The following is a 27,887-nucleotide window of genomic DNA, read 5'->3' as shown; positions in this document are numbered from 1 at the left end:
AAGATAAAATCAAAAAAGTCATCTCACAATACCTATAAGATCAACTGATTGATCACTTAGACTCGAGTGAGATGAATTAGGTAATAAATTTTCTAAATCAACCTAACCCACCTAATTAATTTTACTTAATCAACCCAATTTTACTTAATTACTTAATCTAATAAACTAATTTATAACTTAATTAAATATTTTTAAAACTAATTTTTAACTTAATTAAATATTTTCAAAACTAATTTTAACTTAATTAAATATTTTCAAAACTAATTAAATATTTTTAAAGCAATTTTAAACTTAAATAGTTTTCAAAACTTAAACCTTAATTAAATATAACTTTAAACTAATTAAATTTTTTAAAATCTTAAATATAATTTTAAACTAATTAAATAATTTTCAAAATCTTATAATTTTAAACTAATTAAATAATTTTCAAAATCTTAAATATATATAATTTTTTAAAAATATTTTTAAACCTTAAATTTGTTTTTTTTAATAAAAACAACCCTAAACTTATTAAACCCTAAGTTCAATTAATTAAATATAAAATTTAATTTAATCAATTAAAATCTAAAAATTAACCGTAAAAAGGAAACTCAATCGACTCAAGTCGACCAAGTGAGCCAACCCTAAAACGGCGCGAACTTTTTCCCGCAAAAACGTCGTTCTCTGACTCAAGTCGACTTGACTCAAGCGTCAATCGACTCGCACCGCCAACTCAAGTTGACTTGAGTTTCACTCGAGTCGACTTGAGTGAGTTTATAAAACAGCAACGCGGCCCCACACGGTAAAACTGAAAAACCACCTTTCACCCACCTTTTCGTTGATTCTCGCACTGCGTGAAGTATTTTAGGATGCTAGGAACCTTCTCCCATCACCAAAATGCCCAAGTAAACCCTAATTTTTTCCCATATTGTTAATTTTATAGTTAGTTTTATGTTAAATCAATAAATTTTATGTTTAGACGACAAAAGAGAGGACGTGAGATTGGGACCTCCACGACCCCCTCTACTGACCCTAGGTTCCCTACTGATGAGTTAAGACTTAGGTTTGAGTTGTCTTTTCTTCCATTACCCTGTAGATATTTAGATAGAGCCTTCTTCTTACGGTCATGCACACTATCCATGGAGGTCATCGAGCACTACCATCTAGACAGGCTGGTTTATTGTACGATCCCGGCTAACACTACGTTGTGTGTCGAGTTGTACAATAATCTGGTCCAGCTCGATGATCGTGACGATTACCACCCATGTAGGACGAGGGACATTACTATCACTCCATCCATGATTAGCACATTTATAGGACTCCGTCCCTCCAGTCCACCTTCATAGTCTACCCACCTACGGATCTATCTTTTGGAGATCCTTATTCTCATATCACCCTAGACGTCATGCATACATACTTTTTCCAGGAGGATCGAGCTCCTGGATTGGTGTCATTTCATTCTGGCAGGCTTAGGATACAGGACTATGTCTTGTATAGGGTTATTGTAAACTGCATTCTGCCACTTGCCACCAGGGATCTCACCAGGATGAGACCCTTTCATTCATTTTTGCTATATGCATTTATTCATAGGTTAGATATAGACTTAGGTTTACTTATTTTCCATACCATCATCTATGCATCATCTTTAGTGACTAGTAGGAGAGTCCATGCCCTACTGTCACATTTTGACAGGACTGTTGGGCACACTAGGGGTAGATACCACTGCTGGTGATATCCTACCTCTTGGTGATTTTGATTGCATAGGTTCTAGGAACCTGTCCTTAGGGGGTGTCGATGTAGATGATGAGGGGAGACTTTCCTGGAGGCACCCACCTCAACCTCAGCCTCAGGCTCCACATCAGCCTCCACCCCAGCCCCAGCCCGAGCCAGCAATTGAGGATATGGACCTTGGAGCCGAGTTAGAGGAGTTACTTGGTCTTCCAGCTCTACCTGCTCCACCTCCTCCACTGACCACTGACCAGAGATTGACCAGGCTGGAGGACTCTCTTCAGACAGTGATAGGGAGACTTGATATTCAGCGTGCTAGCATAGCAGAGGTTCTACAGCTACTTAGAGCTATGCAGCACCCACCACCACCTCCATAGTAGTTGATCACTATTGTATTTTGGACTTATAGTTGACTTATTTTTGCTTATATCTGACTTACTGCATTATAAACCATAGACATGTGTATAGTTTTATTTTATGCATCAGTATTTAGTTTTTACTACTTTGTTTGTCTACTTTTGACTGGATTGTGCTTGGTAGACTAGTAAAATCATGATTTCAAAATTCACTTATATATTTTTTTATTTAAATCTATTATTAAATAGTTTTTTCAAAATGATTTTAAAACTTTATTTGTTTTATTTTAAAAAATCTATTTTCAAAATTTTATTTGTTTCAAAAGTAAGAAATTGATGATTTAGCCTTAGACTAGACTCAATCCCCTAGAGAGCATGTACCTATAGATCTAGGTGGACATCTCACAAAGCACACTAGGTAACTTGATTGTGTTTGTGAAACATAGACCGGTGTGAGATGTATAGGATTCTAGTCTAAGTACAAGATGCTTATTCAGTGCATCGTGCATCGTGCATCGAACCTTACTTAGACTTTAATAAACAGTGATCAAGTTAAGTGTCCCTAAGTCAGAAAGTTTAATGGGATGATACACTTAAACTTGGCTAACTGGGTCAAGCTACTACTTTCTAGTAGTTAGCTAAAACCCAAGTTGGACACGTGCCCCACAGATTAAGTTTTTTTGTCTAACTATGTTAACTATTATAAGCTTGGACTCAATCCCTTAGGTTTATTTTGATTATGTCAAAGGGGGAGAGATTTGTAAGTTTTCAAGTTATTCAAAATTTTTACAAGTTTTTGTATTATTCAAAATTATTTTCAAGGAATAAAGTTTTAACTCCCCTCTCTTCTTTTATTTTTCCCTCAACGAAAATAGGAGTAGATGTGGGTTTGAATTTTCGAAAATGATGATGTGGAGGGGGGTTACAAGAGAGGCATTTAGGAAGTTACAAAAAGAGAATTTAAAGCAAAGGTTTTCATTTGAATTTCCTCTCCACTTGTGTTGCTTTCTCTTCACCTTATCACCGAAATAATATTTTTCTTTCCCTTTTATTTTTATGTTGGTCGAATATTCATGAAGGGGAGGTTACATGAGAGTTAAGAGAGGAGAGGGGGGTTACCAAAAGGAATTAAATGAGAGAGTAAAGGAATTAAATGGGAGAGTTACTCTTAATCACTTTTCTCTCCATTTGATTTTCATTCTTCTCATTCTCCTTGCCGAAACCATCTTCTTCTCCCTTGTGTTTCATTGTGTGGCCGAGCACCTTGAGGGCTTCCTCCATTTACAAAGTTTCCAAGGGAAGTTAGGAAGGAAGTGTAGGAAAAGAGAAGGTAAGTGCTTTCAAGGGTTTGGTTCTTCTCTTCCTTTTCTTGTTTTCTTTTCTATTTTACTTCTTTGGCCGAGAGGTTTGATGGGGTTATCATCACCATTGTTGTCAAAACAAGGAGGTTAAACCAAGGGCTAGGGAGGTTTTGAAGGAAGAAGGAAGAAACTCAAGAAGACAACAAGACAAGGAGTTCTTTTCTTTTTCTTTAGGGTAAACTTTTCTAAAGGCTAGGTAAGTTCCCTCACCCTTCAACATAATGGCTTTTTGATGGTTTTCCATGGTTTCTTTATGTTTTAAAGTTTATGTGGCAAATACATGAAGAAATCTTGTTTTAGATGTTTCGGCCATGAAGTTTAAGGTAGGGTTCCAAAAGTATGCTTGAATAAGTTTTGTGCCATATGTTTGATGAAGATGTTTAAATAAACTTTGTTTGTTTTTCATGTGATTAAAGTTTAGGGCTTTATGTTGTAACATGTTAAGGTTTCGGCCAAGGTTTGATTAAAGTCTTAGGAGATGGTTTCAAACTTAACTAAAGGTTTCATAGGATACTTGATGTTCTCCTATCATGATCTAGGGTTCCTTATGTTTTTACTCTAACTATGTTGGCAAGTATTATTAGATGATTTCCTATGATGATGTAGAGTTTCATGTGGATTAAGTCAAACTTATGTTTCCATATTTTTAAAGTTTCGGCCAAAGCTTGTAGTTAGGGCTAAGATGGTGTTTTTAACCTAGCTATACTTGCAAATGATGTGTATGATTTCTTATGAAGATTCAAGGTTTCATGTGGAAAAAAAACCTAGGATTTCATGCTATAGGGTGTTCGGCCAACATGAAGATCTAAGGCTTTAAGCTATGTGTTTTAACCTACCAAGGCTTGAAAGGATAGGTGATGTTGTAGCATGCTTTAGGGTTCATTTGGTTGAATTTATTTCATGATTTTTGGCTTTTAAAGTTTCGGCCAGATTGGATACAAAGGAATGAGGTTATGTTCCAACCTAGCTAAGGCTTGGAAATGTTATGTAATAAACTCTCATTAGGGTTTAGGGTCTCATATGGTTAGATCTAAAACAAATAAATGGACTCATGCTAACACTAGGGGTTCGGCTAACCTTGTTTAACAAGAGGCTTGAGTAATGTCCTAACCCTAGTAAATGGTTTCAAAGAATGGAGAAACATTAATAGAACATAGAGTATTAAGTGGTTAAGCCTAACCTAGGGTTTTCAAACCTACAAGGTTTCGGCTAAACCATGTAGGGTACTCAAGAGATGTTGTAAATCTAGTTGATAGATTTAAATGTCATGGGACATTCTCTTATAATGATAAAAGAAAATGAAAGCATGTGCATTAATTTATTTTAATGAATGGCTTGTACCGGAACCCGAAAGGGGTCCAAGGGATGGCCACCTAGAGAACGGCCCTAGGTCGAAAGGCAAAAGACCTAGTAACTGAGTAGTCGAGAATTGCTACCTCGTACTTACTTGGAATGGCGCGCAAGAAATAAATGGGTACAAGCCGGGATCCCAAAGAATGATAAGAATGGTTATTTTCATCTATTATGTTAATAAGTTTTCAAAGGCATGTTCATCATTGTTATGCATATGATTTTAATGTTAAGTTTAAGGAATATACATGTGCTTAATGCTAATGGGATAATGTGCTTCTATGATTATGTTTGTTTTTAACATGATATAACTGTTATGCTCGGATTAACGATTGGTTTTTGGTGAGTAGGAAAGGAGCTTACTAAGCCTTGTGCTTATAGTTTCTTCTTTCTTATGTTGCAGAGCCAAATCGAGGTCGTTAGGCAATGGGAGGCAGCAGGACAAGGCTGAAGTAATGATGTGCATAGGGTTTATATTCGTATTTACACTTTATTTGCACATCTTTCTGATTTTATTGTTATATCTTGTGTGCATTGCATCCCTAATCCGTGCATTTAGGCATATATCTTACATTTCCTAGTTCGGAGATCTGCTCTCATTTTTACTTGTTTCAGGATGGAAGATGGAGCAAAATCGGGCAAATCGGAACAACTATTGAATACAAGGCAAGACAGGGCCGTGCCTCACAGGCACGGCCGTGTCTAATCAGTTTCCTGGCCGTGCTTCACAAGGCACGGGCGTGTCTACAAGCAGATCATCAACAAGCCCTGGCCGTGCCTCACAGGCACGGCCGTGCCATCATCCCCCTTCAGCAGCAGACAAGGCCGTGTCTACCAGACACGGCCGTGCTTCAGAACAGAAGAGAGCCAAGGCTTGGCCGTGCCTCACAGGCACGGCCGTGCCTCCATCAGAAGAAGACCACTGCTGTTGGCCGTGCCCACAAGGCACGGCCGTGTTTCTCATCAGAGGAGTCCCTGCTGTTGGCCGTGCCTCCCAGGCACGGCCGTGCCCTGCAAAACCTGAAGAAACAGGCTTTGGCCGTGCCTCAGAGGCACGGCCGTGCCTTTCAACAGAGACACCACTGCTTCTGGCCGTGCCTAAAAGGCACGGCCGTGCCCCTGAACAGAGCCTTCACTGCTTCTGGCCGTGCCTCCCAGGCACGGCCGTGTGGACGGGGGCGTGTCTGACCTCGGGCTGCAGCTATAAATAGATATTTTTGGGACCCTAGCAAAGGGGGGAGACCTTTGGAGAGCCACCGGAGCTATTCTTGAGCCACCGAAGCCTATTCCGGAGCGAGATTCGACGATCCATCCACCGATCCGGCTGCTCCATCCCATCTTCATCTCATCTACGAAGAGTTCACAGTCCGAGGAAGAAGAAAACCATTGATAAGTCCTATTTTACTGCATTTCTTGTGTATTCTTTGGAAATAGGATGTATTCTCTTTATTCTTCTTTGTATTGTGCTCTCTCCGTCATGGAGTAGTTCCCTAGATTCTAGGATGTAGGATAAATCAGGTGTATTTGGATGATTGTAACTTGGATTTGTTAATCTACCGTTTCCTATGATTTGATTGTCTATTGCCTTGTGGATTTATGCTTGTGTTGTGAATGATGAAATGCTTGTGTATGAATCTATGAGGGTAGAGATTAATTGTGATTTGAGGAATCATTAGGCCGTACACCGGGGCGCTTCGTGACAGGAAGAAAGCCTTGAACCGGGCGAGTTTCCGAGGGGTTTCTTAAATCATAATTAGTTTCTATGAGGGATAGTTAGCGGTTATTCATTGTTGGAGAGAGGTCCGTAAAAAAGATATCCTGTGACAGGGGATAGGATTTTAGTAGCATTCCGGGGCGCCTGAGTGACACAGGAAAGCCTTGAACCGGGCTATCTAGAATCACCTTGATCTAACAATGATGACGTAAGAACACCAATGATTTATTCCGAGGATACCTGACGAGGTCTAATTGGATATATTGGTTAGCGTCCCTACAATTGTACAATTATTGAGGAAAGGTAGAGGATCCAAGTCAATCAATCAATACTCTGAGGAGTCCGAAGTCCTAGGATCGCTTCACATCCATTGTCACAGTCGTTTCCTTTCTCCGAATTTAGGATTAAGTACTCTAGAGTGCTCCCTTCTCCCCCACAACAACTCATGCTCATTTTCTCTCCCACCTTTTTGTGCTAAATCTAGTAAGTAATTCCACGGTCCCTGTGGATCGATATCTTTTTATTACTTGACGACACCCGTATACTTGCGGGGGCCTATCAAGTTTTTGGCGCCGTTGCCGGGGATCGTGCGCAATTATTTACTAATCTAGCACATTAAGTTTTTCTTTTCATTTTTCTTATACATACATAGCCCCATTCTTTATTTTTATTTCTTTTTCATTTGTTCATTGGTACTATTCTTTTGCACATACATTCTTTATTCTTCTGGCATTTAATCATTTCTTTTACTTTGGTGCATGCGCAGGGCCGAACCTTCGGAGTTTCCTTTTGATCCGGAAATAGAAAGAACTCTTCGAAGGAGACTTCGAGAACAAAGGTTAATCGATCAAGAGCAATCATCAACCATGGCCCAGAAATCATTGAAGGACTATGCAGCACCACAAATGAGAGGTTCGACGTCATGCATCGCCATCCCAAACATTGAAGCCGCCAATTTTGAATTCAATCCAGGCTTCATAGCAATGATACAACAGAATCAGTTTGGGGGCGGACCACATGAAGACCCCCATCTACACATAGAGATATTTTCTGATGCCTGTAGCACCAGAAGACAACAAGGGGTCAGCTTTGACGTCCAGAGGCTTATGCTTTTCAGATTCTCACTAAGGGATCGGGCGAAGGACTGGTACCATTCTCTACCTCCAAACTGCATAAATTCTTGGGAGCAATTGGAGAAGATTTTCATGAACAAATTTTACCCCCCAAGCAAAACTGCCCACATGAGAAATCTCATCTCAAGCTTCCAGCAAATGGATGGAGAAACTCTTTTTGAGGCTTGGGATAGATTCAAAGGAATGCTCAGAAAGTGTCCACATCATGGATTGGAAAGATGGCTTATAATCCACACCTTTTACAATGGGATAAACTATCAAACTAAAGTATACTTGGATTCCGCTGCAGGAGGTGCCCTTATGAATAAGAGCCTTGAAGAAGCCGAGGACTTAATTGAGAATGTGGCACTTAATCATCATCAGTGGGCAAATGAGAGAGGTAGTGCACAGAAAATTCCCGGGAAGTACAATGTTGACCCTTACACTAAGCTGAATGCACAGATTGACGCCCTCACCAAAAGGGTAGAGGGAATGAACGTTGGTAAGGTCCATGCGGTGACAACTAATTGTGATATTTGTGGAGATTCCAGTCACACAACTGAAATGTGCCCAGCTGTAGCTTGCCAGAATCAGATAGTTCAATATGAGCAGTGCGACGCAGTTGGTGCATACAATCAAAGGAACAACCCCTATTCTAACACATACAATCCGGGTTGGAGGAATCATCCCAATTTTTCCTACCGCAACAACAACAACAGTTACAATCAAGGAGGGCCTTCCAATCAGAATGTGCCTCAGAAAGCTAGTGAAGAGGTGTCAGACACCCAGAAGATATTGAAAATTCTGGAGAAGCTTGAAAGTGATGTGGTGAAAATCAATGAAAAATTGGATGACCACGATAAGAGGATGAAGATGCAAGAAACTCAAATTGCACAGATCAGCTCTTCCCTCTCCTCCAGAACCGTGGGTGCTCTCCCGGGCAAACCAGACTTCAATCCCATGGAGCACTGCAAGGCCATTGAGCTCAGGAGCGGACGGACCCTGAAGGATAGAGAGCCTCAGGTGACTGCTCCTGGGGAAGGTATATACTTCACCCCAGCCGCTGTGCAACCTCCTTCCTCTATTCCTGATGTTGAAGAAAAACTGGAGGAAGTTGAGACCGCTACACCTGCTGGGCCTTCAGAGAAGAAATCATATGTGAAGAATATACCGTACCCGCAGCGACTCCTCTACAAACAAAAAGATGAAGAATTTGAAAAGCTATACAACAGGGTGAAAGATTTAACGCTGGATGTTCCTCTCCTTGATGCACTCATTGAAATGCCAAAGTTTGCAAAATTCATCAAGGGGTTAATATCCACCAAAGACATCACCCGGCCTAAGAATGTGGTGGCGCTTACTGAGGATGTGACTGAAAAGATATTGAACAACAAGATCCCTCAGAAGCTCAAAGACCCAGGTAGCTTCTTTCCTACCTTGTAAAATTGGAAATATTTCTATAGGAAGGGCATTCTGTGATTTAGGAGCTAGCGTCAGCATTATTCCTTATGCTACAAGTGTAAAATGTGGATATCCGGATCTCAAGTTAACACCGATGACCCTTCAACTAGCGGACCAAACCTGCAGATATCCAAAAGGTCTAGTTGAAGATGTTCCGGTAGAAGTCGGGGGGTTCACAATCCCCACCGACTTCGTTGTGCTTGATATGGATGAAGACCCGGCTATCCCCATTATTCTTGGAAGGCCATTCCTCGCCACCTCCGGAGCCAACATAGATGTGAAGAACCGGAAGTTATCCCTAGAGGTTGGCGGTAAGAAGATAGAATTCAACCTCTCTTTGGATTGTAATGCATATCTGCCAGAGCCCCCACATGTGTGCCGGTTGGAAACCATCCAATCGAAGAAGAAGTTGTACCATCATTCTTTCTTGCCGGAAAAGACGCCCGCTCCGGCCGGGTTAATAAGGGAGCTATGTACAAAAATCCAAAAATACAAAGTTCCTCCAAGGGGAAGGTTGCGAGAGGGCAACCAATGATCCCTTGTATATTAGAGAATAAGGGGTCGAGCTAATGACCTTAAACAAGCGCTTCTTGGGAGGCAACCCAAGGGTTTTGTTTAGTTTGCATTTCTTTCATGTTCATACCATATACTTTTTATTTGTTTCAATGCGTTTTGTCGAGTTCTAATAAGTTTTCCTTGTTTTTGCAGGGAATTTCGGAGTTTAACAAGCAATAAGAGCTAGGCCGTGCCTCATAGGCACGGCCGTGCCTCCCATTTAGGCATAAAAAGCTCAGGCCGTGTCTCTTAGACACGGCCGTGTCACAATAATAAGGGCGACTGGACCAGGCCGTGCCTCAAAGGCACGGCCGTGCTTCTCCACAGAGAAGCGCCTGCAGTGGACCGTGCCTGATAGGCACGGGCGTGCCTGGCAACAGAGCCACGCCCACACGAGGCCGTGTCTCTGAGACACGGCCGTGTGGTTCATCAGAAGGGCGCCAGCTCCAGACCGTGCCTCCTAGGCACGGGCGTGCTTCCAAGCAGAGAAGCCCCAGCTTGAGGCCGTGCCTATAAGGCACGGCCGTGCCTGACTTTCCTTAAAAAAAGGCACACGGCCGTGCCCTCCCTAGACACAGCCGTGTGCCTACCCCCCAAAAATAGCAAAATTCCTCTTCCTTCTTCTTCTACCTCCTCCCAACTCACTTCTAAACCCCATTTCTTCAGTCTTTCCACTTCTTCTTCTTAGATCTGACTTCTCTCATCTCAGATCTAATAAAAACCACCTCAGATTTGTTCAGATCTACTTTCATACCTTAAGATCTAACAAGATGAGTCATTTGCTGAAAAAGTTCCGCAGATCTGGAGGATCCAGAAGAAAGGACGACTCAGGAAGGAGGAAGGGTAAAGAGCCAGCACGAGAGGAAGCTCCAGCGAAGGGAAGAAGCAAAACAAGGATAAAGGAAAGAGAAGGGCTACAGAGGAAGTCATTGAGACAACCCCCATGGCATCATCTTTCGCAACGACATCCAAAGAGCCAGGTATAATGTTTTAGCTTCTCGTAAGATTTATTGCTCTCGCTATGTAGATGATAATACCATGCAATTGTTAGGAATTAAGGACGACTTCTTCTTCCTCTAGCTTCGACTAGCAGATTGATCTCAAGATTTCAGCACTTCAAAGAATGAACGTTCAAAAAGATTAATCGATCCTTTCCTTAGCGCCTCTTCAGCTTCTTTTATAGACCTGCATCCTCGATTACTGTGCCCAACGGATCTCTGACAAAAGCTGTAGTCTCCCTTCCCTGCCAACTGCAGGTACTGCTACCTGCTTTCGTGCGCCGTTTGCTCGTAATCCTTTTTGCAGAAAAGACAGCTCGAAGATCGCCTTGGAACTTCCACTGTTCGTTTGAAATCTCCCTCCCAAACCTGTCCTGTATACCTGCACACTCAAAAGTAGCATTAGAACATTCCAATATTAGGACAGTATGAAAGAAAGCAATGTAACAGTCATGTCCGAGCTTAGCTACCAAAGCATTCTCGGACTTATCAGGTTCTGAGTCACAAAGACTCCCTGATGATCGAGCTACCAAAGCTCATGGTCTCGAGCCGAGCTACCAAAGCTCTCCCAGACCATCTCGGCCATTCGCACCAAGCTCCCGGCCTAATCAGGTTCTGAGCCACCAAGGCTCCCTGAATCGAGCTACCAAAGCTCACGGTCCCGAGCCGAGCTACCAAAGCTCTCCCGGACCATCCAGGCCATTCGCACCAAGCTCCCGGCCACTCAGGTTCTGAGCCACCAAGGCTCCCTGAAGTCGAGCTACCAAAGCTCACGGTCCCGAGCCGAGCTACCAAAGCTCTCTCGGACCTTCCCGGCCATTCGCACCAAGCTCCCGGCTAATCAGGTCCTGAGCCACCAAGGCTCCTCCTGGACCATCTCACGGAGCCACCAAGGCTTCCCTCCATTCAACACCAAGCTCCCGGCTCTCGGTCCTGAGCCACCAAGGCTCCTCGGACCATCCCGGAGCTACACAAAGCTTCCTCCATTCGCCCACGAGCACCAAGTTCTCGGCTACTTCGGTCCTGAGCCACAAAGGCTCCTTCTGGACCAATCCGGAGACGAGCTACCAAAGCTCTCTCCATTCGCCTACGAGCACCAAGCTCTCGGCTATCACAGTCCCGAGCCACCAAGGCTTCTTGTCTCTCGGCCAAGGGCAATACCTTCCCGGCCTCACCTCTCCTGATCAGATAATCACTTTCCCGAGTAAGATCTTACATCTCCCGGGCAAGATCTCACTTCTCCGGCCAAGACTGTCCTCCAGACAGAAGTCACGCTATCCAAGCATTCTCCCGGACAAACTTCTCTCGTCTTTGTTTCTCCCGGCCAACTATCTCTTCTCTCGGCCAAACGTCTCTCGACAAAGTTAATCTCCTTGTCGGGTAAGATCTTACTTCTCCCGTAAAAGCTTATTCCTCCCGATCAAATTCCCGGGCTTTCCAGAACTTCCCAGAGAAACCACAAAGGAAGGGAGTAACAAAGGGGGGGTGATCGACCAGCTGGTCGATCACCAAGGCTGATCGACCGGCTGGTCGATCAGCCCATGCTGATCGACCGGCTGGTCGATCAGCCCATGCTGATCGACCAGCTGGTCGATCAGCCCATGCTGATCGACCAGCTGGTCGATCAGCCCATGCTGATCGACCAGCTGGTCGATCAGCCCATGCTGATCGACCAGTGAGTCGATCAGCCTCTCTCTCCTGAACACCCGGACATTGTTCTCATCGGCCCGGACTTATTGATTCCTATCCTGATAACCTATTTCCCGGGCAAACTCATGTCCATTTCTCCCGGATAACTTTATGTCAGCTATTCTTTATCTCCCGGGAACTGTCCTGACCAAGATCACCTCTCCCGGGCAAAACCTTTAAACAGAAGAAGCTCCCATTCTCCGGGAGACTTCTCTTTTTATTTAACTACTCTCGAGAACCTTCTTCCGGCTCTATACTCAGATCATGTCTTCATCCCGACTAACCTTTCTAGATATCGGGACAAAACTTTCTTTTAACCAGATTGATCATAGCCAGGTCAATATAAACCTTTCCCGACCATGTCAGGGTGAACCATTTCCAACTTCTCCCGATCAAAGTAAACTCAACATTATATGCCCGGCTAGGATATCCATCTCCCGGCCAAGCCCGAATACGTCTTATATGACCAGGGTAATTTCTCCATGATACTCACCCGGCCAGTGAGACCTTTACTCCTGGTTTCATCTTTCCTAGTTAAGTTTATCTTCTTCCCGGGCAAGAGCTTGCCAGTGGAACCTATTCCCGGGCAAACTCTTCTCTCCCGGTTAAACCTTCCAGGGTAAGTTTTCTCTCGGTCAAAATAGTATTCTCCCGGGAAACTCACCAATCAACCCAGGAGCTAAGAAATCTATTTAGAAACCAGGTATCCCGGGCAAGTTGTCAATTTCCCGGGCGACCTTCAACTTAACTTTCCTAACTCAAATTCAACAGGTAAAGCTAAACTTAAATCATGATTAGTTGATCTAATTAATCTTTGTCAAACATCAAAACAGACTCAGGTCTGACTCGAGTCAGACTCGGGTCTGACTAGGGTTAGACTGCATCAACAATCTCCCCCTTTTTGTTGTTTGACAACCCGATTTAAGTTTAGCCAGGGAAGATCTTTGATAGCCCGAGTAGCTCGGGTAGATCTTTAACCATCTCTCCCCCTTCTCTCCCCCTTAACCAACTCTCTCCCCTGAAGATGTTAAGTCTAATGGGTAACTCTCCCCTTAACTCTCCCCCTTTATGTTTTAAATAAAGCTGGGTAAATTGTTTTCAGTTTTGGTTAAGGTGGAGTATTTCAATTTAGACCAGATAGTTCCCAAACTTAAACAGTTTAGCTAAACTTAACCAACCTCTCCCCCTTTGTCAAACACCAAAAATGTAGGGGAGAAAAATATTTTAGGGATAGAATAAAAATCCTCCCCCTTAATTATATACTCACTCGCTCCCCCTTAATCGTTGTCCCGTTAATTAAGTCGATCTAGGTTAGACTAATCAACTCTTGGAAGGGTTTAATCCGTCCTTGTTGTTGTTTTAATCATATGCTATTGTCAACATTTCCCGTATAGAATCATTCTAGTGCAGGACTAAAGATAATAATATGAAAATGAATAAATCAAGTAAAATAGCACCATAGCAGAAGTAAAAATGACAATAGAAACTAAACAGTCATACAGAACATAAACAGTCAAAACAAGGGAAAAACATGCATAGCAAGCATATAAACAGAAGCACTGTCATCGCATACTCCTAGTGGAACTACATCATATAATCAGGCGGCGGTGGATCATCACTCGGAGGAGGAGCGCCATGGCCGGCCATCCAAGAGTGCATCATGTCATAGATCTCGGTCTGGCGCTGGCCGAAGGTAGTGAACTGGCTCTCAAGGGCGGTGAAGCGACCGTCGAGTGACGTGTACTGATCACCGATCAGCTGAAGTCCTGTGTCCAGCCGCTCTCCTAGAGACTGAATCTGTGCCTGTAGGTCGGGGCCACCGTAGTCGGGATCAGCAGCCTCCTCCTCCTCCTCTGCATCAGCGGGGTCCTCGTCCTCAAAATCCTCAGGTAGCTCAGCAGGTGCAGCAACCTGTCGAGGCAACTGACCTACAGCCCTACCATCTGCCCACTGAAGTACCCCATGTCTAACAACCATCTTGGACTTCGTAAAAGACGAAAGTCCAAGCCGGGAATACTTCGCAGTCAGCCGCTCTATCTTCCCCTGGGAGATGTCTATACCGACCGACTCTAGCCACCTGGTGATAATATGCCCAAAGGGCATATAGACCTTGTTGTTCACAGGTTGGCTATGATGAACGATAGACTGGTAGATCTGCTCTGCTATATCAATATCTAGGCGCTGGTGCAGAGCATAGAGCATGAATAAATGAGGAGGCCGGATGATAGCTAGTCCACGGGAGGGGATCGGTAGAATACAGTGGACTATGACTTTAAACAAGACATAGTCCTGAGCTGACAAAGCCAGGGCAGGAAATGCAGAAGAAGAGCCCAAAAACCGATCGGGACGAGGACGATGGAAGAAATGCTGATGCATAAGGTCGACAGTGATATGCTCAAATGGAGGTGGTAACACAGGAGGTAAATGAGGAAAACATGAAAATTCTACCTCCGATGGTCGACAGCCAAGAAACTCACGAAGTATGGGGTAAGTGAATTCTAGTGATTTCTTGGCGACTCGTGTCTTAAAATTTACTGCATCATTAGTTTGCAGATTATTATAGAATTCTGCTACCAAGTCAATGTTGACATGCTGAGTGCAATAAACCAGAGAATGCAGCCTATAATGCTCAATGATATCAAACGTGTTAGGACACACATCATGTATGAATTCGCGGTCAACATACCGCGGAGTAATAGTCTCGAATGAATGGTTGCTAAATGACCATTCTAGGAAGGCATTAGGAAACCTAGAACTCTGGGGAGGCTGATGTCTAGAGGGGGAAGTAGGCTGAGGTGGATCCCGGGAAGATCCTTCTCCTGCCTTTGACTTCTTCCTAAAATTGGTTATATGAAGGATCGGCCAGATAATGCCCGGACAGAGATAAAAATAAATCAGGAAATTGATTAGTAAAACTAAACAGAAAACATAGAATGGACATTAAGGTAGAGCATTATACCGAGGTCCCATAGATCGGATAATCTGGAGAAAGAATGCTTGCAATCGGCTCGGATAAGTCGAAGATTTTGCCGATCAAGCCGAGAGATGCCGAGCTAAGGACCTTCTGTCGGGCAGAAAGTCACGAGGGTGAAGGTGCCCGGGTTCTTGAGAAAAGATGATCTGCTGTGAATGCTCGGGAAGGAGGACAAGAACCCGATCAAGTGTCTGTCATGAAGGCTCAGAAAGACTTCAAAGCTCTTTGGAGATCCTGTTGACCGGGAGAGGTGAGGTTGTGGTCGGCAGTGGACAAGGGATTCCAACTGATAAAAAATGATTAGTTCGTATAGTCTAGGTGCATATGACTGGAAGAAGGATTTATTTATGAACCTAATATCCATAAGATGAAAATCAGTTGTTTCAAAGAGATTTTGGACTTCCGGAGAGTAGAATCTAGGTTCAGGAGCGTTTTGGAAGTAAGCATGATTTGGATATTGAGGTGCAGGCTCAGTTCTTTGTGGAATTGGAGCTCCTAGAAGGTCTATGAGCTATGTGTTTGGTCCTAACTCTAAATGTAATGCAATATATGATGCGTGCACATGAAAACATAAGCAAGTTAGGCCAAAAATTAGATTATAAACAATAGAATCAAAGAGGAGTCGTTTTCAGAGGTTTACCTTCTTCCAGATTGTTGGTCTGCCATGAAACCCTAGTTTTTGCTTGAAAAGATGAGTAGAGGTTGTAGAAAAGGAGAAATGAGGAAGATTTAGGGCTCTAGAAGGCTGGAGAGTGACTGAAGAGGCGAAGAACGGCAGGGACGACGCAACCCTAGGGTTAGCAGTCGACCGCCGTTTATGATTTCTTATATAGAAGTCACGGCGTCAGTCGACTGATGAGTTGCCAGTCGACTGATATCAGTCGACTGAGCCATTTGCAGTCGACTGATGCCCTTTGTGAAAACTCACAGAAAGATCAGTCGAGTGAAGCAGTCGACTGATGCTTTTGTGAAAACTTACAGAAAGATCAGTCGAGTGTAGCAGTCGACTGACAGTCGACTGATTTTTCTGTGGTGTCTGTTTAGTTGCATCAGTCGACTGATATTCTGTGTCAGTCGACTGATGGTCTGAAATCAGCTAATGCATATTCTGATACGAACTTCAGAAATGCATAAAAAATTTCACAAAATTCAGAAAAATCTGAAATTTTGCAGACATGTTTGTTTTGATATTCTCTACTTGGAAAAAATATAATTTTATGAAAAATGTTCTTGTTTCCATGGTTTGATACGAACTTGGAGGTTTGGCACAAATGCATGCATTTTGTATCAAGTTTAGGATCTGTTATGATTTCAAATCTGGTCTTTTGTCTCCCTATCCTTAGTTAATTTTTGAAATGGTGTGGAATTCTTTAAAATGTCCAACTATGATCTATGAGCAAGATGTCCATTAATTAAACATTTGTCTTTCCCATAGTTGGTCTAAAATAATTGAATTGATACCATTTATACCACATCAAGATGCTATAAAGCATTTGTGAGGTATGAGTATCATCCTATCATCCCACATATCAATCAAATTACCAATACACATTCAAAGTCATCCTAGGGTCTTGTGGGATGTTAAAGGTTCATGTTTCGGGTAGTGGTTTGGTGAATATATCGGCAAGATTTGATTTTGATTCAATGTAGCTTAATTCTATATCACCTCTTGTCATGTGGTCCCTTATAAAATGATATTTAATTTCAATGTGCTTAGTCTTATGAAAGATGATGATTTAATTTCACACATGATTTGAACCTTAGTAGTTTAGTTCATAATCCTTAAGTGTGTGCATCATCCATAGGATTGAGCTACACATCCTCCTAAGGATACTCTGCTTCAGTAGTAGACAAAGCTACACAAGGTTGTTTTCTACTACCAAGGAGATCCATATAGGTGAAATGACCAAGGAGATCAATATAGCAGATTGATCAACATATGCCTATACTAATGTTGCCTATAGTTCCATAGTTGATATTAAATAAACCTATCACAAAGTAGATGCCCAATTAAGAACAATTCAAGATGCACATCTCCATGAATATATACATGCATAGTATTCTGAAAAAGACATCTTGAATTTCTTTTATACATGTAAATCATTTTCAGCACAATTTTGATAGAATCCTTTTCAACTAATTAAAAAGCTCCCATGACTGTTAATCATCCAGATCAAAGGCCTGGACAAAGGAACTAAACAAGTATTCTTCAGCACCAGACATCCTTCAGTTCCCTCAATAAAATTGGATTCAGCTTCAGCTTCTTTCAGTTCTTGCTCACTCATGAGTCATGACATGAAATGCAACACTCATTTATTAAAAACAAATTTAGCAAAACATATTATGGATTAATTGATAGCTGAAAAATAATACCTTAGGTATGCCCCCCTCAAGGCTGTGATCATTTTCAGCAACCTATTTGAAAATTAAAATGAATACATAATCCTAAAGTAAGTTGGATTTTAACTAAATATAAATAAAGGGTTTATATAACCTTGGGACTGGGACTGTTAAACGATGAGGAAGTAGTATCTTGCAAAGAATCATCCTCCTTCTCCCTCTTTAGTCTCAGTTTTCTGCTTTCTCCTGATATATCGACTACTGTTGATGAAGCTGGAGCAACATCAGAGATGATGGAAGAGCAACTCACAACCTGAGATTTCTCCTCTGCTGCCATGAAGTCCTCCAAGTACATGGTCCATCCACTCACTTCTGAGCTGCAGGGTAGGCTGCTCACAGACGAGTTGATTGATTCCTCCATGTCTTTGAGATGGTGGAAGAGCCATGTAAGAGTCCTATTAATTATACATATCAACAACACGACAGAGAGAGAACTTGAGATGATGATAGAGCAAACATTACAAATGGTCATACCTTGATTGTGAAATATCAACTTGGAGGGGGCTCTTCCCACATGGGGTCTGCGATTAGATTACAACAAATGCTCGTGAACCTGTAATCACAGTTAATGCAGTGAATGTTCATCAAAAGCCAAGGCCCTACTCACCCAATTTATTCTGAAAAAGACATCTGCTTTAGCTGATTCCAATTTTTCAACCCCCTCCTTAACACTTGATCCAGCTACTCCCACACTTGAACCTGTCATCCCTCAACTAGTGTTCCCCCACCACTTGAGCAACGGAAACATAAGAAAAAAAGAAGAGAAAGAGGAGTAGAACTAGGGTTTGGGGAAGGAAAGGGAACCTTGATCACGCGGCCTTGCTTCGTTTTCTTCGCAAATGATTTGCTCTGTAACATCGCCGAAGAGGTCGCAGAGGGCAAAGAAACAGGATTTTTTGGTTAGGTTTTGGAGGTCAAGGCGTAGTGTGCGCCGTTAGAGAGCAAGAGGAAGAGGCGCTGTGTGCGCCGGTAGCGACCAAGGCGAAGAGGTAAAAATGTCGGCGTGAGGCGCTGTGTGCACACCGCTAAATAAAAACCAAAAGAAACTTTTGCCGTGAGATCTTGACCGCTTAAGAGAAATCGCGCCGCGCAAATTTTTTGATTTTATAAACCGCCGCTAATTGAATCAAAACCGCCGCAAAAAAAATTCCAGCGAAAATTTTAAAACTGCCGTGAATTAAATTTTAAACCGCCGCAAATCATTAAACCGTCGCAAATCAAAATTTAAACTGTCGCTAAATAATTCTTTTTTGGCGGTTAATATAAACCGCCAGAAAACACAGAAAATAGCGACGGTTAATGTAAACCGTCGGGAAATACAGAAAATAGCGGCGGTTTTTCAAACCGCCGCTAAATAACTGCCGCTAAGTAGCATTTTTCTAGTAGTGTCCAACTCACTAAGGAAGCTCCTAGAAATTAGCATCCACCACTAGTGTTTTTTCTATCCAACTTACATCCTGCATAATCTGAGTCAGTATACCCAATTATATCAAAATTTTAGTTTCTTGGGTACCAAAGACCTACATTTAAGGTTCCCTTAATGTATTTTAAAATTCTTTTTACAGCTGCAAGGTGTGACTCTTTTGCACACGATTGATACCTTGCACACTACTACCTCTCCTAAAGCCTTTTGAGTAAGAATTAGGCTAGTTGATCAAATTAACCATGTAAAATTGGTTTGCAATGTTGTGTGCTTGTATTTTATATTTGCATTATTTTATTTTTTTTGCTACATAGTATGTTAATCGTAGATAATCTCAAAATAGAAACACCCATCTATTCACAGCCTAGCTACAACCAATGATCTAACATTTGGATCTCCCTCTTGACTCATGATCTTTCTTCTATTTTTTTAGGACTTTTGTTGACATTTTTGTGGAACCTTTGCATCGTGAAAATATTTAAATATTTTATAGGAAGTTTCTCAATGCATATTGTATATCATTGGATAAAATTAATTCTAACCATTTATTTTAGAGGGGCATACGTGTAAATATCAAAAATAAAAATAAATCCCTCTTTACTTAATATTCTATGAAGCTCTCTCAATATCTCTTGACTTCTCTTGTTTAGGTTTCTAGTAATCTAAGTTTACTTAGCAATTTTGCAAAGACAAGTTTTCAAAGTGATGCATGGATACATGGTGCTAAAAATAAGCTCATGACATAAGATTGTTCTGGTGGAATTTTTGAATTGTTCATTATACTTTTTCTCTTTGTAGTAGTTTATTGATCTTCGAACAAAATCCTTCAATATTTTTGTGGTTCCAAATATGTATGAAGAGAGTTAGTATGTGACAAATTTAATAAATATAATGCACGCCTTTAAATTAGGTACATGGTTCAATGTATTCAAACATAGTCAAAGAAGGGTTGATAGCATCTTATGGAGCATATAGTAAGGATATGAATGATGTTTCTAATTGGAAATAGTTACAAGAAGAATGAATATGATGCCATATTTGTTTGAAATTTTTTGGTAGTGTAAGATTCAGAAGAATAGGAAAAAGTTTTTTGTTTCATTGTGCATCACAAAATGTTTCAAATGTCTCTTTATATTGACTTCAAAGACAATTCTAGAAATCAAGATAAAAAAAACATTAAGTATTATGATTTAAATGATATGGACATAAGAAATAATGCTTAAGTTCCAAAAAGGAATGGTTACCTTGACTTAAGCATCATGCACGGAGTATTTTGGTTTAATTAACCATGATCTTCACCATTATTGCATGAATATTTAAGAATAATCAAAAATTTTATTCTTGAAATTGCATATTACAATTTAACAATCTCCCTATATATAAAAAAAATTGAAATATCCGTACGCATGATATAGTCATTTAGATGTGTATAAAAGGTGCATTGACTAAACAATACTTTATTTGATTACATAGTAATTTACGACTATAAATTAGGAGCAATTTTTATTAAGTCCATCCCCACCATAGTAAAAGAATGTTCCCCATACTTCATCTTTTTTGTCAACAATGATGTTGTAGCAGTTATTATTCTCAGTTTGGGTGTAAGGAAATGGGGTAATTGGAATGAAATTGTTTAAATCAAAAATCTTTAAGCTGTTGAAAAAACTAGCCTTCCCCCATCCTTCATCAGCGAAGGAACCTGATCCCATTTGAGTTGTAGTATGTCTATTGTTGGGATTGTTATTTGCTATTTCTCCACCCCACTTTATTAAATCTGCTGATGAATTGAGGTATTGGAAGAGCTCATGCGGCCAATAACCTATAGGTTCCTTTTCGTAGCCCATCCACCAATCACCAGTTTTTTTAGCCTGAAATATTTCATCATTATTATTAGATTAATTACAAGTTTATATGCAATGGATATTTAAGTTCAATATAGAACAATAGTGCACATCTTAAGATCATTTACACTAATCTAAAACATAAAAAAATTCTAATTAAATGCATAAACCAAGTTTTTCGTAGGAATTCACAACTTGCCTTCCAAATTCCCATTTCAAAAATCAACTGATCACCATCATAGACTGAGATATTGCTTATAATCATTCCAGGGAATATATTGCGGCTAACTTGGACAAAGCCGGAGCAAAGAACATCATAGCATCCAGTTGACTGAGATCCATCTATCTACATGCATTCATGAAGTGTGTTTCTGATTAATTAATAAATTATACAACCCAACTAAACGTTGCAAACAATACAAATACAACAAGTGATATATATGCAAGGAAAAGTATCTTACTGTCCAGTGGCTGAATATCCTTGTCCTGTAGTCTCCATACATTTGAGGATAAACCTAGAAAATTGTTATGGAAACATCACAAAATGTCATTCAGTTTCCATTTTTTTTTTCAAATTCTCATGTCAAATTGTTATGGAAATATCACAAAATCTCATTCAGTATCTTACTGTCCATTTGTTTGTCAAATTGTTATGAAAACATCACAAAATTGTTATTGAAGATTGAGAATTAAGAAGAAAACCTGCCACCCAGCTCTAACTGTTTCATATCTTTGGCCAGCTTTTCCTCCAGAAATCCATATTTGGGAGGCACTGAACTCATTATCACCTTCAACTACAGGATTCCAAACATTTAATGTAGCCGAACCTCCGTGGATATTTCCTGGTGTAGCATTATAAACAGCTACTGCGTGCTGAAAGCAATAGTTAACGAGTTTAAAATTGTGAAAACTAGAATTTAATATTCTTCAAAAAACAAACAAACAAACAAAGGAAGTTCAATGAATGTAACAGATCCAAATCTGTCATTCACCTCCAGCTTTCCAACTTGATTTGCTTCTTTTCCAATGAACCGATACAAAGATCCAGCTCTTAGAACATCGTCCACAGTGATCCTTCGTATTGGAACAGTCCCCTTTGGGCAACCTGGTGCTGGTGGCCATGCAGCAAACACCCTATTCTCACTCACCCCGTAATTCTTTTCTCTTCTTTCCAATGATTTTGGCATAGAAGGTGCAACCTGAAGTGATTAATTTAATTAGTTTATGCATTAGGAGCTAACTATAAAATAAATCATACATGACTAACTATATGCTACGGTAAGACAATGCAAGTTGTACAACATACCTGAAGCTTGTGATTCTTTAAAGCAGGATGATCGAAAGCCAATTGCTTGTGAATGGGAACGCAGTCTACGACATCTCCCTCTACGCTCTGTGATCATTAGCAAGATTTCATGCATTTATATAAGCATATATATATATAGATAAAGTAATCGTGGAACAATTTCGTAAATGATATTGCCTGTATGGTTTTCACTGCAGGCTTATTAACTTTGGCAAGGTACTGTTGGATCCTCTCTAATTCTTGCATAGAAACTCGTCCGCTACTCGTATAATTCCAAGTTGGGATCCCCGTAGTTCCATGGACAACAAACAGCAGCAACAGTAGAAGAAGATGATGGAAAGGAGGATACATGGTTCAACGATGAACCACCTCCTAGTCTGCCTCCGTTGAGATGAGCAAGTTAAAAGGATTAAATATATATATAAAAATTAGGTGTTCTATTTTGATGACGCATATTGCTATTTTTTTATATAAATAATTATGCAAGGAAGGAATGCTATAAATGTATACAAATCAAATTATAAAGAATTAGAATTTTATTACTCTATACATCAATCTATGGGTAATACGTGAGATATTGCTATTTTTTTTCTATAAATATTCATGTGAGAAAGCACAAATTAAAGCTATAAATATATGCATATATATATTACAAATATGAGAAATTATTTTTTTATTTAAAATCTTGTCATTATATATATATATATATATATATATATATATATTACAAATATTATTTCTTGAAATTACTTTCCTATATATATATATATTACATTGTTTTTTGAAATTAATTTTCTATAAGAAATTATGAGTTGAGGGTTGATAATTGCACAGTTATCGATATGGTTATTTTTTTTATAAATAATCATGCTTGGAAGCTCATTTAATTTTCGAATTTATTTTGATGTCCGATAAAAAATTTTTTTAGATTGAATTGATTGTTTTTAAAATTAATTGATTTAAAAGAATTAAATTATTTAAAAAGATTACAAATTAAATTTAAATTAAAAGAATTAAATATATATAAAAATTTAGGTGTTGTGGTTTGATAGCGCACAATTATCATATTATTATTTTTATAAAGAATCATGCGAGGAAGGAATACTCTATATACATCAAATACTTAAAGAATTATTAAAATCTTGTCATATATATATATATATATATATTATTTCTTGAAATTATTTTTTATGGGAAATTATGAGTTGTGATTATTTAGTTATATTGTGTGGATCTTTGGAATCACAAATTCTACATTTTTATTATAGTTAATTATTAAAATATCTTAAAATATTGATATCAGAGCCAACCATTACAAAAATATACAAATTTAATGATGAAGTTTAGCTAAAAAATAATTCATCACAAATCTACAACAACAAAAAATATTAAAAAAAATTAGTTGAACAATAACAATAAAATTAACAACAACATATATTTTTATAACAAATTTATCAACAAAATATTTTCATCGCAATAGTCATTGGTAAAATTTTATTATCACAAAAAATATCATAAATTTACGATGCATTTTAAAATTCGGTGCTAACTTTGTGACAAATTTTTAATTCATCATTAATTTATGATAAATTTGAAATTCATAGTAAACTTAGAAATTTAATTCTCATTTATTAAATTCAACAACAAATCTAGGAATCAGCGACAAATTTAGTTCCTGCTTATTAAATTCAACAACGAATGTAGAAATCAACGACGAATCCAAGATTCCTAGCTAAAATCGATGAATCTCATATCATCGTTGATTTTAGCGATGAATCTGAGATTGAATCAAGGATAAATTTCTCAACCCCTAATTTTTTCCCCATCTCATGCAACTTCTAGGATGTGCCGGATCTCGAATCTCTCCAATGCCATCGTCGCACGTCGTCGCTCTCCCATCTCCTGCACACTTAAGTACCACTAGATCTCCGATCTCTCCAACACATGAATGCTCACCACCGCCAACGCAGGCTGACCGCCAGTTCCCTGAACGTGCTGCTCTTCACCTTCATCGTCGACAGCCGACACGAGAAAGTTGCCCGCATCTTCAGCGACTTCCCAAGCACCCACGGCATTACCCCTAACATTGAAACCTACAACAATGCCATCAAGGCCTTCTCCGAGTCGGTCATCACTCGTTCATTCTATTCAGTGCTCGACCAGATGTGCAATGCCGGCGTCAAGCCCGACACGACCACTTTCTGCAATACACTTGCTAGAAACATGGTTTGACGATCGAGGTCAACAAAGTGTTTGAAGGAAGAAAAAGTAGATAATAAGAAATTTAAGGACAAAAGAGACTTGTTGCTGTTGGCAAAACAAAAGAGAAAAATAACTTTGTGAATGAAGGCAAATGAAATATAAGTGAACTACTCAATTTTTTTATAATTAAGTTTACTTTTCAACACCCTCTTTTAAACTTAATTTTGTGACTCCAAGTAGATTCCACATCTTGATGAAATCTTCAAACTTCAATGGCTTGGTAAAGATGTCAGCAATTTGATCTTTTGTCTTTACATAGACTAGCGCCACACCTTTGTTCTTCACATGTTCGCGAATAGAATGAAAGCGAACATCAATATGCTTACTTCTTTGATGATATACTGGATCCTTCCCCAATGCATTGTCGATTTGTTATCAATGCAAATTTGAGTTGCTTCATTTTGTTCAAATTTTATCTCCTTTAGCAAACTGCTTAGCCATATAGCATGACTAACACATGAGGATGTCGCAATGTACTCTGCTTCACAAGTGGAAAGAGTAATAATAAGTTATTTTTTTGACATCCAAGAAAATATCGTATCTCCAACAAAAATGCAAAGCCGGAAGTGCTTCTCCGGTCATCACAGTCTCCACCCCAATCACTATCCAAATATCCCACAAGTTGAGAATTGTTAGAGTGAGAATAAAACAAATCCATGATTTAGAGTACCTCGGATATAACGAAGGATTCACTGGGATCAACCGTTCTTCCTTCGTCACTTTTGGATAACTTTGTTCCGCAATCCACCGGTGTGTTAATTGGATTATAATCATCAATTCTAAATCTTTTAAGGACCTCTTTTGCATATTGTTCTTGAGTCATAAATATGTCATCAACTCCTTGTTTCACCTCCAAACTGAGAAAGTAGGACATAAGTCCCATATCGGTCATATCAAATGCTTTTTCCATAGCTTCCTTAAAAATTTTTATCATTTGAAGTGAACTTCCTGTCAAAATAAGATCATCAACATATAATGATACCAATAAGATGTTATCATTATCTGCTCTTACATAAAGAGCATGCTCATAAGGGCATTGCATAAAGCCATGTTCTTTGAAGTATGTATCAATTCTTGAATTTCATGCTCTCGATGCTTGCTTCAAGCCATAGAGAGATTTCTTCAACTTCAACACCTTTCTTTCTTGCCCCCCCCCCCTTGATGTAGCCAGCCGGTTATTCAACATAGACTTCTTCTTTTAAGTAGCCATTAAGAAATGTCGATTTGACATCAAACTAAAATATTTTCTACCTTAGTTGAGCGGCTAAAGAGATTATCAACCTTATAGTCTCCATTTGGGCAATGAGAGCAAACACTTTTTCGTAGTCAATGCTGACCTTTTGTTTGTAGCCTTTTTCTACAAGTCATGCTTTTTTACTTTTCTATTTCTCCTTGAGCATTTTTCTTCACTTTATAAACCCACTTCACACCAATGGGCTTGTGGCCATTGGGCAAAGTAGTAAGATGCCAAGTTTCATTCTTTTCAATTGCCTTCATTTCTTCATCCATGGCTTTCTTCCATTTGCTATCTTTAATAGCTTCTTCAAAAGATACAATCTCTTCATTAGCATAAAGACAAATGAGATTAAGTGGAGATGTCACCTTATATAATTCTTGAAGACTCCTTGTCTTTTGTGGTGGAGGATCTTCTTCATCCAAGGATGATGAAGAGGTAGGCGATGGTGGTGGACTTGGTTCTTTCTCCTTCACTTGCTCTTCTTCTTGAATCATCACCATATTAGTGCTCCAATTTCAAGCACCATCTTCTTGAAATTCAACATCTCTACTTATGATAACCATTTTGTTCACTAAAAAAAATGATAAATCCCAGTTAGCCTTATTAACTATCCCTAGGGGTGATCGGTCCGACCCCATGGAAGTTTCCCACCGGCCATCAAAGTAAATCGGGAAGTACACGCAACGGCCAACCCAAATGCCCAGTATCCTTTGATTGCGCTCTCCATTTGGAGAAAAATTCTTACAAATACACTGTAGCTGGGAATCGAACCGCGGGTGCTTGGGAGACAACCTGAATGTCCTATCGCGGCACCATTGCCCCAGGGACAACCATTTTGTTCACTAGATTATAGAGTTTGTAAGCCTTCGATCTTGCATCGTAGCCAATGAAAATGCAAGGTAAACTTTTGTCATCAAGCTTCATTCTTCTTTGATCCGGAATGTGTGCATCGGCAATACACCCGAAAATCTTTAGATGAGATACACAGGGATTATATCTGGTCCATGCTTCTTGATGTGTCACTCCTTCTAAATTCCTTATAGGACATCTCTTTAGCAAATACACTGTACAGTTTACCGCTTCGGTCCAAAATTCTTTAGGCACTTCTTTCATTTTTAGCATACTTTGAACCATGTCAAGAATAGTTTGGTTCTTCCTTTCAGCAACTCTATTTTGTTGAGGGGAGTAAGGTGCGGTTAAAGGCTTCCAGATGCCATGATTTTTGCAGAATTTTTCAAATTCTTTTGATGTGAATTCACCACCACGATCTAACCGCATCGTCTTGATAGTATAGTCGAATTGATTTTCTATCAATCTTCTGAATTCCTTGAACTTCTTAAAAGCATTTTTATTCATCAAAAAATAGACCCAAGTTTTTCTGCTGAAATCATCAATAAAGGTTAGAAAATATCGACGACCTCTAAAGGAGGCCGGAGTGATTGGCCCACATATGTCTGTATGAATGAGTTCAAAAGGCTTCTTTGCTTGGTTGTGAGATTCATTCGGAAAGCTTGCTCTAGGGTGTTTGCCAAGAACACACCCTTCACAAATATCCTCTTGAGCATTAATATGAGAAAGATCATTCACCATTCCTTTGCTTGAAAGAAGCTTTAGAGCTCCGAAGTTCACATGCCCGCACCTCATATGCCATAACCATGTACTATTCTTTATGCATGCACTTAAACACTTTGCAGTAACATGATTAATATCAAGAGAAAACATCCTATTTTTAGCCATATGAATATGAGCAATAAGTTTGTTTTGCTTTCTCAAACGAAGACTACCATCTTTTAGTTGCATATCAAAGCCTTTCTCAAGCAATTGTCCAAGGCTAATAATATTTGTTTTCACGTCGGGCACATAATAAACATTGGTGATGTATGTGTGAGCTCCATCTTTAAGTCTGATGAGAATCTTACCAACGCCTCTTACTTTGATTTTGGAAGCGTCTCCAAATGAGATTTGTCCATTCACCATTTCATCCAACTCGACAAACATATCTTTACACCCGCACATATGATTGCTTGCCCCCAGAGTCTAAATGCCACAAATTCTTATTTGTGGAATCTCCATCCTTTATTTCTAGCAAAACCATATCATTGTCATTGCCTTCTTTTGATGCAAAATTAGCATTTTCTTGT

The 27,887-nt window shown here is 39.7% G+C and overlaps 3 protein-coding genes and 1 pseudogene across 3 annotated transcripts; 1 reads left to right on the top strand and 3 right to left on the bottom strand.

Moving 5' to 3' along the window:
- Positions 1–7,354: 7,354 nt before the first annotated feature.
- On the top strand, positions 7,355–9,796 carry LOC141833120 (uncharacterized). Its single transcript, XM_074720503.1, has 3 exons — positions 7,355–9,020; positions 9,064–9,365; positions 9,770–9,796. Exons 1-3 carry the CDS (start codon positions 7,355–7,357, stop codon positions 9,794–9,796), a joined length of 1,995 nt encoding a protein of 664 aa, XP_074576604.1.
- LOC141834235 (small nucleolar RNA R71) lies at positions 7,736–7,833 on the bottom strand (annotated as a pseudogene).
- A 7,809-nt stretch (positions 9,797–17,605) lies between the features above and the next one.
- Positions 17,606–18,262, bottom strand: LOC141832914 (uncharacterized). Its single transcript, XM_074720281.1, has 3 exons — positions 18,177–18,262; positions 17,772–18,105; positions 17,606–17,692 (listed from the first exon to the last, which is right to left on the bottom strand). The coding sequence occupies exons 1-3, from the start codon at positions 18,260–18,262 to the stop codon at positions 17,606–17,608; spliced, it is 507 nt and encodes a 168-aa protein (XP_074576382.1).
- A 2,328-nt stretch (positions 18,263–20,590) lies between these two features.
- LOC141833119 (protein neprosin-like) lies at positions 20,591–22,598 on the bottom strand. Its single transcript, XM_074720502.1, has 7 exons — positions 22,425–22,598; positions 22,248–22,334; positions 21,934–22,140; positions 21,644–21,814; positions 21,403–21,456; positions 21,141–21,287; positions 20,591–20,968 (listed from the first exon to the last, which is right to left on the bottom strand). Exons 1-7 carry the CDS (start codon positions 22,596–22,598, stop codon positions 20,591–20,593), a joined length of 1,218 nt encoding a protein of 405 aa, XP_074576603.1.
- Positions 22,599–27,887: the final 5,289 nt, after the last annotated feature.

Source organism: Curcuma longa, chromosome 8 (assembly GCF_044706935.1).
Source record: "Curcuma longa cultivar G26 ecotype Majalengka, Jawa Barat chromosome 8, ITB_CL_G26_1.1, whole genome shotgun sequence".
Lineage (NCBI taxonomy): Eukaryota > Viridiplantae > Streptophyta > Magnoliopsida > Zingiberales > Zingiberaceae > Curcuma > Curcuma longa.
Note: the sequence above shows the minus strand (reverse complement) of the source record. Positions and strands in the feature narration are given on the sequence as shown.

Excerpts from the sequence above, each read along its gene's own strand:
- LOC141833120 (XM_074720503.1), top strand. The coding sequence starts at position 7,355 with ATGGCCCAGAAATCATTGAAGGACTATGCAGCACCACAAATGAGAGGT. Across the intron at positions 9,021-9,063 it reads TCAGAAGCTCAAAGACCCAG|GAAGGGCATTCTGTGATTTA; the intron begins GTAGCTTCTTTC and ends ATATTTCTATAG. Across the intron at positions 9,366-9,769 it reads ACCGGAAGTTATCCCTAGAG|GGAATTTCGGAGTTTAACAA; the intron begins GTTGGCGGTAAG and ends TTGTTTTTGCAG.
- LOC141832914 (XM_074720281.1), bottom strand. The coding sequence starts at position 18,262 with ATGAACATTCACTGCATTAACTGTGATTACAGGTTCACGAGCATTTGT. Across the intron at positions 18,106-18,176 it reads CCCATGTGGGAAGAGCCCCC|CTCTGTCGTGTTGTTGATAT; the intron begins TCCAAGTTGATA and ends CTCAAGTTCTCT. Across the intron at positions 17,693-17,771 it reads TTAACAGTCCCAGTCCCAAG|GTTGCTGAAAATGATCACAG; the intron begins GTTATATAAACC and ends ATTTTCAAATAG.
- LOC141833119 (XM_074720502.1), bottom strand. The coding sequence starts at position 22,598 with ATGTATCCTCCTTTCCATCATCTTCTTCTACTGTTGCTGCTGTTTGTT. Across the intron at positions 22,141-22,247 it reads TAAAGAATCACAAGCTTCAG|GTTGCACCTTCTATGCCAAA; the intron begins GTATGTTGTACA and ends TAATCACTTCAG. Across the intron at positions 21,288-21,402 it reads GGATATTCAGCCACTGGACA|ATAGATGGATCTCAGTCAAC; the intron begins GTAAGATACTTT and ends GAATGCATGTAG.